The sequence below is a fragment of the Nerophis lumbriciformis genome, linkage group LG34, assembly GCF_033978685.3.
Source record: "Nerophis lumbriciformis linkage group LG34, RoL_Nlum_v2.1, whole genome shotgun sequence".
Classification (NCBI taxonomy): domain Eukaryota; kingdom Metazoa; phylum Chordata; class Actinopteri; order Syngnathiformes; family Syngnathidae; genus Nerophis; species Nerophis lumbriciformis.
The window spans coordinates 2,347,501-2,357,500 of NC_084581.2; the positions used below are offsets into that span (position 1 = coordinate 2,347,501).

Below are 10,000 nucleotides of genomic sequence, written 5' to 3' on the forward strand. Positions count from 1 at the left end.
AGACACGTTGCAACCTACCGGTTCAGTGAGCGTGCTGTCCTTCTCCAGGAACTGTACCACACAGTAGGCCAGCTAAAGGGACAGAGGGAACACAATTGAGCAAATATTGTGCTCTGCTCATGGATTTTTGGGACCTTGAATAAAAGTTAGTGCTCAGGCAGATTTTGCAGCTTATTTTTTTATCGGACATTTTAAAAATACCATTACTACAAATATGGGGGGAAAGAGCAAAAATGTGTAAGATAAAGAATAAATGGCTGAAATCATAATGTGACTAACAGAAAGTATATAGTATATGATTTCTTATCACATTAGATTGGTCCAGGCTTTTTTTTTTTTTTTTTTTTTTTAAATACAATTACCGGTATGTGATTTGTCATTATGCGGCTCTTGGTAAAAAAAAAAAAATCCCTGACGTTACCTGCGGGTGGTAAACACTCAACGACTTGACTTTGTGCAATGGCAGCAAAACTTTGAGAAGGAATATTTTGTGTTCTTCTTTCAAAGGTAAAGCAAAACCATTGATTATACTGGAAAAGACAAAAGCAGAACGTTAACGACTCGTTAGCAAAATTAAATGTAAAAAAAGTATTTAAAAAATGTATTTTCTTCTTACCTGCCTAATATTTCCAGTAATTCTGCAATTCCATTATGATGTTCTGTCTCATAAATGAACCTGCAACAAGAAAACAAGGAAAAAAGGAAGTAACAATTTATTAATGTGGAGTATTGAAGGAACAGTAATGGTACACCTTCACACTAGAACACACTCACCTATAAAATATGTTATTAATTTGCTTCCTAATGTACGCTCGCAGGCCCAGAAACTTGCCATAGATGCGATGCAGAGTGGTCTTTAAAAAGTCCCTTTCTCTGGGGTCTTCACTGTCAAACAATTCTAAGAGCTAAAAGTGCAGGAGGACACCATTGAACATAACAATAAATAGAAAGCAGGACTTATTAAAAGGCAATCTTACCTGCATTACAAACTTCTGGTCAATATACTTTTTGGCTACGTTAGGTTGAAAATCTGTGGACTCTAAGAAGCGTAGGAAGAATTCATAGACAAGCTGTGAAAAGAAAAACATTCAAATATTGTTAAAAAATGAGGTGTACTGTTCCTACAAATGTAAAATTTTAAAAATTACATACATATTCCAGACGTTTCAGTAAAAAATAAATAAAGGTAAATAGATGTGTAGCATGTAAATAAATTGATTGAATTATTGGTTCTAAATACTTCATGTATGCCATTATGTCACCATATAATTTCTGGGAGATTAGCAAGGTTATGTAACTCATACAAATAATAATGAAAGCCAGATAAATTCATTTTTTTTAATTTTAAGTTGCACAAGAATATTGGGCCACATAGCCAAGTGTGTGCTCTCACATAAACATTTTAGCTGCCATTAATATGGAAACTAGATATGACCGAGCGCTGTAGCACACAAATATAACTTGATTATTTCTCAACTGATTTTCATTCAGTTTAGTTTGTCAACATTAAAACCATTCTTATTAACAAAACAACATTCTCTTATATATATATATATATATATATATATATATATATATATATATATATATATATATATATATTCTGTACACATATTATGTATATATTCGTATATATGTTAGATTTTTTAATCGCTATATTAGTCTATTTATACCTGCATTGTCCTTTCCATCCTTACACTTTCCATCATTGTAACTGAGCTACTGTGTTGAACAATTTCCCTTGTGGATCATTAAAGTTTGTCTAAGTCTAAAATACCAATTCTAAGTTATTCCCAGTGTCCTTGTTTCAATTATAAGGCGTAGTGTGCTAGTACATAAGCAAGCATTATTCTTGTTTCAGTTTGTGTGTCTTCTACAACCATGGAATGTCCTGACATTTTGCTCCCACCAGCTCAACCTAGTTTATCGTTTGCACACATCTTAAAGGGGCGTGTCCTCGCTAGTCTTCCTATCTCTGGTGCGAGCAAGCGCCTTAAAAAAAGGCATTTAAATATTTATTTGATTATTCATAATCTTATCTTTTAGAAAGCATTGAGTTTCTATTTTCCATCCATCCATCCATTTTCTACCGCTTGTCCCTCTCTGGGTCACGGGGTGTCTGGAGCCTATCCCAGCTGCATACACCCTGGACAAGTCGCCACCTCATCGCACGGCCAACACAGATAGACAACCATTCACACACTAGGGTAAATTTAATGCTGCTAATCAACCTATCCACAGATGCATGTTCATACTTGGAAACTTCAAAATATAATTATATACTTTCCATACTTGTGCAGGAACCCTGTGTTATGTTTTCTGCACCTGTAGATGCGGCCATGCAGCCTCCAGGTTGGGCTCATCTTCCTCGGGGTCGAACTCGGCGCCTGTCGGGTTGGATGATGGCGGCAACGTTCTGAACATATTGATGGAAAACTAAGGCAAAAACAGAAAGCGAGAGAGAGAAAGAGTGAGGGAACCTCAGTTTGAAATGTCAAATAGAGCACTGCTGCAAAGCCTGCAGAATGAGAAACATCAAGTCAAGTTAGCTTGAGGAGTTTTTTGTGTTCCAACATTCATCCATTCATTTTCTATACCGTTTATCTTATTGAAAGTCATGGTAAGCTGGAGCTTATCACAGATGGCTTCGGGCAAGAGGCGGCGTTCACACTAGACTGGCCCGCCACAAGTTTTTAAAAAAACTGCGTAAAATATATATACATTTCTGTTTAAATATTATGTAAGATAGAGGAAGATCACACTTCACCTTACAGGTGATATATATACTGTAGGGGTGCAACGGTACGTGTATTTGTATTGAACGGTTTCGGTACGGTGGTTCCGGTTTGGTTCGGAGGTATACCAAACGAGTTTCCACACAGACATATTAAGTAGCGTAACGCACGTTGTGTAAACAATGCACACCGAGGCACAACACACGGCATGCTAGCATCTAACGGGCTACGATAGACTGACCATACGTCCTCTTTTACGGAGCTGTCAGGGCGGAGTTTCTTAAATGCCTCAAATGTCCGGCATTTTGAGTTAGGGTTGCGTGTATTTTCAATGTACGTACCCCCACTGCCACAAATTGATTGTGTCAACCGTTGGGACACAATGCTAAGACATGATTTTGTGAATGGTTCAACCTTAGCAGGTCTGCTCTTTTCTGAATCCCATTCTAGTTGAAGAGAAAACCTTAGTCTCTTCAAAACATCAATTTATGCTTTAGATTAAAACAAACAAATTATTTAAAAATGTTTTTTTATAATTTACTTAGCACTATTAAGTTAGTTTGCGCTTAAATTAATTGTACAAACTCCATCAAGGTAATTCACTCCAAAATGTCTTCAAGGGGGAAATTGCCTTTCCAAAGAATAGAATAATTGTTGGAGTCGAGAGGAGTAAACCACCATGGTCCCATTTAAAGGTCTGCCAAAATATTATTCTTACAGCCACGGCAGTCAGGTGTGCATAATTTGTGATCATGTGACACCTGACAAACTCAAGTGCATGGTGAATCGGGCTGTAAAGCATTTTGACGATCAGCACTTTGATGATGAAAGCCTTCGACAAGCTTCAAAGCGCACTGGTGGAAATGAAGAGCACACATTTGCATGCTGATTGGCTGAACTAAAGACAACAAAAGAAAGACAAATTTGCATCTCGATGGTCAACTGTGCAATGCGCGACACTGAGGCAATGTTTCAGTTGACATCAAAAGGTTTTGTTTTTTTTGCATATTGCAACGCGGACATATCTGGTACAATTTCTAATAAAGCAACATTGACAGATGCTCAGAGAGCACATTTGTAACAGGATAACAGAGGTCGGAATTAAATACAGACGTATGAATATACTTGAACCTATCCCATTAATGTCAAAGTTACTATCCAGGAAGTTTTTTTACCCCTCCATCAATATATATATATATATATATCTGACCACATAACTTTCTCTCCAGAAGGTCTTATCTTTGTCCATGTGACGTCAGATGAAACAAAAATTGTGCTGTTTGGCCACAATACCCAGCAATATGTTTGGAGGAGAAAAGGTGAGGTCTTTAATCCCAGGAACACTATCCTACCGTCAAGCATGGTGGTGGTAGTATTATGCTCTGGGCCTGTTTAGCTGCCGATGGAACTGGTGCTTTACAGAGAGTAAATGGGACAATGAAAAAGGAGGATTACCTCCAAATTCTTCAGGGCAACCTAAAATCATCAGCCCGGAGGTTGGGTCTGGGCGCAGTTGGGTGTTCCAACAGGACAATGACCCCAAACACACGTCAAAAGTGGTAAAATAATGGCTAAATCAGGCTAGAATTAAGGTTTTAGAATGGCCCTCCCAAAGTCCTGACTTAAATGTGTGGACAATGCTGAAGAAACAAGTCCATGTCATAAAACCAACAAATTTAGCTGAACTGCACCAATTTTGTCAAGAGGAGTGGTCAAAAATTCAACCAGAAGCTTGCCAGAAGTTTGTGGATGGCTACCAAAAGTGCCTTATTGCAGTGAAACTTGCCAAGGGACATGTAACCAAATATTAACATTGCTGTATGTATACTTTTGACTCAGCAGATTTGGTCACATTTTCAGTAGGTCCATAATAAATTCATAAAAGAACCAAACTTCATGAATGTTTTTTGTGACCAACAAGTATGTGCTCCAATCGCTCTATCACAAAAAAATCAGAGTTGTAGAAATTACCGGTATTGGAAACTCAAGACAGCCATGACATTATGTCCTTCACAAGTGTATGTAAACTTTTGACCACGACGGTATATGTGTGTGTGTATGTATATATATATATATATATATATATATATATATATATATATATATATATATATATATATATATATATATATATATATATATTGTGTGTGTATGTCTGTATGTATAAACAAATGTACTGTATTTAAGTAGTGGTGTAATGATTTGTTTTACCAACAATTCGATTGTTTTCAGAATTTGTGGTTGCCGATACGATTCAGGGACAATATTTTTTTAGAACGATATGATCCGAAATTATTCAGTGAGTTGAAATTGATTCAGTAACTTTAGCAACACTTTCTGCTCTCATTTTCAATATTCAAGAAATGTTCAATAAAAGTACAGTAACCAAAATTTTAAGAGTAGATACCTGCTACTTCTGCTTTTGTTTTACAACATAAAATAATACAATATTAATATCAAAAATGAAGTGTAACCAAAATCGCTTTAGGTTGAATAAAGAGTAAGTTTACCTGCTACTGTTGCTATTGTTTAACAAATAAATATCACAAATACAAAATCAATTAATACAAAAAAAATAAGTGCAACCAAATCTCTTCAGGTTAAATGAGCAGTTGTTTGACCTGCTATCACTCTCATTTTAATAAACAGCTATGGTAGTCACAAAGTCACAACAAAGGTAAACGCCACAACACAACAACTATAAGCCAAATCACGACAATTCAAAAACGGAACGGAAGTGACAGCAAACAAGTTTTGGCTACTCAACGACTTCCTGAGACAGAAAGTTGAAAACAGTGTAATGAACGAAATTGGAAAAGTACAGTGTGACTACCTTTTCAGTCTTAAATAACATCCGTACACACAACACTACTGTAGTGGTAACAATGGTGACGCAGGGATGGGGCCCGTGACAGAAAGCCCAGCGCACGTCACATGATTCAATAAAATTGACAGCGTGAAAGAGAGTGATGGAAATTAAGACAAATTAAAAATTATGTAACAATCTTCACAAATGGGAGGAGTATTATCCTTATCTGAAGCAGAGCTGGGTTGGCCATTCTCATGCAAGTTCCCATATTTTGAATAACATGTGAACAGGTATGATGGAGCATGAGCCCATTGGCCTACAAACCATGTGAACCACTTCGGGGTAGATGGGCTCGGTGATGACATTCCTGTTGTGGGTGATGTACTCCACCATCTCGCTCAGCGCCGCCCTCTTCACCTCCTTCCATTTCAGGTCGCTCAGTGGGTCCGAGACAAAGTCGAAGAGGACGCAGCACTGCCGCAGCTTCTGGATGAAGAGCTTCTCTTGCTCAGCAGGGGGGACATCTGCACGACGGCAAACCACAAAAGAGAGCATGAAGTGGTTGCTCACAGCTGCTCATCACATGAAATAAACATTTTACCTTAAAAGGAGAACTGCACTTTTTTGGGAATTTTGCCTATCGTTCACAGTCATTATGAAAGACATGAGGGAGGAATTAAAAAAAAAAAAAAGCATTCTAAATATTAAATAAATGCGATCAAAAGTGTGCTTACAATGGAGCCTATAGTAGCTGTTCAATTCTGCCTATAGAGCACCTAAAAAACCATCCAAACACCTTCATTAGGGTTTTATATACATGATGTAAGTACCGTATTTTACCTTAAAACTGAAATTGCTTTCCTACAAGAGACTCATCTGACCACTAAGGATCACCATAGATTAAAGGCCTCATGGGTTGGACAATCTTTTCACTCAAATTTTAGCAGTAAAGCAAGGGGTACAGCTATTTTAATACACAAAAGAACCCAATTTAGCCCAACAAATGTCATAACTGACCATCAAGGTCGTTTTGTAATAGTCTCAGGTTCTCTTAATAATATGTCTGTTGTCCTGGCCAACCTTTATGCACCCAATTGGGATGATGAAGCATTTATTAGGAAAGTGTTTTCATTTTTGCCAGACCTCAGTTCCCATCGTTTAATATTGGGGGGGGACCTGAACTGTGCAATAGACCCGTTGCTAGACAAATCTAGTCCAAGGCAGGGCCCCCCATTAAAAATGGCCAAAACAATTTCAAAACTCATGGGTCAAATAGGACCCGTGGCGTTTTCTTTACCCAGATAAAAAACAATTCTCTTTTTACTCCCAGGTTCATAAAACTTTTTCAAGGATTGACTATTTTTTCATAGATGATAATCTCCTTCCGGCTGTCGACAATGTAGAATATTCAACAATAGTGATATCTGACCATGCTCCATTGTTACTTGATCTTTCGTTTACACTCTTAAAAAAAACGCAGACTCCATGGAGGTTTAATTGCATACTACTCAATGATGACGGATTCTGCATAACAATTTCCAAAGTGATAGATGATTTTCTTGTCACCAACAACTCTACTCCCATATCCTCGTCTTTACTCTGGGAGACATTAAAGGTGGTAGTCCGGGGAGAGATTATTTCTTATTCAGCAAGACAAAACAAATCGAGAAGACAAAAACAGGAACAGCTCATGGAAAGTATAACAGAATTGGACAGACAGCTATCAGTATCTCCACACCCTGAACTGGTTAAAGATAGACAAAATCTGCAAATGAACTATAATTTATTGTCAACACAAGAAACTGAAAAATTACTCTTACGATCGCGTGGCTTCCTGTACGAGCACGGTGAGAAGGCAGGGCGCCATCTATCACGCCAAATTAAAAGTCAGTCAGCATCTCGGCAAATTCGACAAATTAGAACCCCCACAGATGATCTTACAGTCATTCCTTCAGTCATTAATGACACCTTCAAATCATTCTACTCTGAACTATATACTTCACAATGCGCTGCTGATAAAACAATCATGATGAGTTTCCTGGATAACTTGAAATTCCCATCCATAACTACTACTCAAGAGAGCGCTTTGGATCAACCTTTAGTAATCCGGGAAATAGTAGATTCAATTAAACTAATGCAGAGCGGCAAGGCCCCTGGCCCAGATGGCTATCCTATAGAGTTCTATAAAAAATTTTCAGATAAACTGACTCCTCTCCTTTTAAATATGTACAATGACTCTCTGGACCGGGGTACCCTGCCTCGAACTCTCACCGAAGCGTCAATAACTTTATTACTAAAACCGGGCAAAGTAGATTCCGATTGTAGTTCTTATCGTCCCATCTCTCTCTTAAACGCTGACTATAAGATTTTAGCTAAAGCACTGGCCCTTCGCCTTGAATCAATTTTACCAAACATCATATCACCTGACCAAACTGGGTTTATGAAAAACCGGCACTCTTTTTCCAACATTCGTTGCCTTCTTAACATTATTTTTTCTCCAGCATCCGAGGAGACGCCAGAAGTGGTGGTCTCTTTAGATGCGGAGAAAGCTTTCGACAGGGTGGAGTGGGGATATTTATTGGAGGTCTTAAAGAGGTTCAACATTGGGTCCAAATATATATCTTGGATAGCACTTCTATACTCTTCTCCTAGGGCTGCTGTAAGCACAAATGGGATGTTATCCCAATTTTTTACACTTGGCAGAGGTACACGCCAGGGGTGCCCTCTAAGCCCATTGTTATTCGTTACTGCAATCGAACCCTTGTCCATTGCCCTTAAATCGGCTGGTATCAGTAAAGGAATCCATAGATGCGGTCTAGAACACACACATTCTCTATACGCTGATGATTTACTATTGTTTATATCTGATCCAATCTCTACCATTCCAAAGATTATTGAATTGCTAAACAATTTTGGATCATTCTCTGGCTATAAACTGAATTTCGCTAAGAGTGAATGCTTCCCTGTGAATAATTTGGCCCTTGAGATCCCTGATGGATATTTCCCATTTAAGATGTCCAGGAACAGCTTCAAATACTTAGGCGTACATATTTGTCGTAAGCTACCAGCTCTCTACAAGGACAATTTTCCACCTCTAATCGACAAACTTAAATTAGATTTGGAAAGGTGGAATGATTTACACATAACTATAGCTGGCAGGGTAAACTGCATCAAAATGAATGTGCTTCCTCGATTTTTGTACCTGTTTCAATGTTTGCCTATCTTTTTACCCAATTCCTTTTTTTGCATAATAAACAAACTAATTTCATCTTTTATATGGAAAGGCAAGAATCCCAGGATTAGGAGAGAGTTCCTGCAAAGGCATAGGTCCGTAAGTGGTTTATCACTCCCTAATCTAAAATACTACTATTGGGCAGCTAACATACACAAAGTGACTCTCTGGATCCAAGAACCTGAATTAATCTGGTGCAAGTCTGAAGCTAGTTCCTGTTCTACCTCTCTCCTGGATCTGCTTACATCAAAATTACCTTATCGACCATCCCAATTTACTTGTAGTCCAATTGTCATTTCTACCCTTAGAATCTGGTCTCAATTTAGAAATACTTTCGGCCTGCAGGGCTTATCCAACCACAGCCCCATTCATAATAACCACCTCTTCCTCCCTCCCAACACAGATGTAGCGTTTTCTCTATGGAAGCAGTCAAGCCTTAGCAGGCTAAAGGACTTATATATTGGTGATGTCTTCGCTAGTTTCAGTGAACTGTGTGAAAAATTTGACCTACCAAAATCTCACCTATTTCGATACTTTCAGGTTCGTAATTTTGTTAAATTAAATAGTTTCTCTTTCCCTAATACTCCACCTAATTCGCTAATTGACTCAATTTTAGATATTCCCACAAATCAGAAAGGCCTAATCTCCAAAATCTACATCTTAATATCCCAGTTTGGTAAAACGTCTCTTGATAAAATCAGAGGGAGTTGGGAAGAAGAGCTTGGCAGATCTATAGATGATGGAGATTGGGATTCTGCCTTAACCCAAATTAATAACAGTACATCCTGTTCAAGGCTTAATTTAATACAATTTAAGGTTGTCCATCGTATTTATTTTACTAATTCCAAACTCTCCAAAATATACCCCAATATCTCGGATACTTGTAACAGATGTTACATGTCACCTGCAAATATGACGCACATGTTTTGGTCTTGTCCCCATTTGCTGGATTATTGGACAACTATTTTCAAACACCTTGCTAAGGCATTGGATTTAAATCTGACACCATGTGCAGAAATGGCTATTTTTGGGACGGTATCAGATCCCCAAATAAGGAGAAAATGTAAGGATAGTATCGCCTTTGCATCCTTATTAGCACGTAGGATAATTTTGCTGGAGTGGAAGTCACCAGTCTGCCCCAAAGCCTCCTTATGGCTTAAAGACCTTATGATGTATTTAGATCTGGAGAAAATAAAGTTCAATCTTAGGGGGGCACCTGGGAAG

At 38.0% G+C, this 10,000-nt stretch overlaps 1 protein-coding gene across 3 annotated transcripts in view; it reads right to left on the reverse strand.

Moving 5' to 3' along the window:
* Positions 1-10,000, reverse strand: part of LOC133576410 (serine/threonine-protein phosphatase 2A 56 kDa regulatory subunit gamma isoform-like) — a 63,379-nt gene that overhangs the window by 19,274 nt on the left and 34,105 nt on the right. For all 3 annotated transcript variants that reach the window (XM_061929606.1, XM_061929605.1, XM_061929607.1), the window contains 7 exons: positions 5,869-6,068; positions 2,326-2,436; positions 978-1,070; positions 775-905; positions 617-676; positions 422-530; positions 19-72 (listed from right to left, as the gene is read on the reverse strand). In XM_061929606.1, coding sequence (XP_061785590.1) covers positions 19-72; positions 422-530; positions 617-676; positions 775-905; positions 978-1,070; positions 2,326-2,436; positions 5,869-6,068 — 758 coding nt within the window. The remainder of the gene's footprint in view (positions 1-18; positions 73-421; positions 531-616; positions 677-774; positions 906-977; positions 1,071-2,325; positions 2,437-5,868; positions 6,069-10,000) is intronic.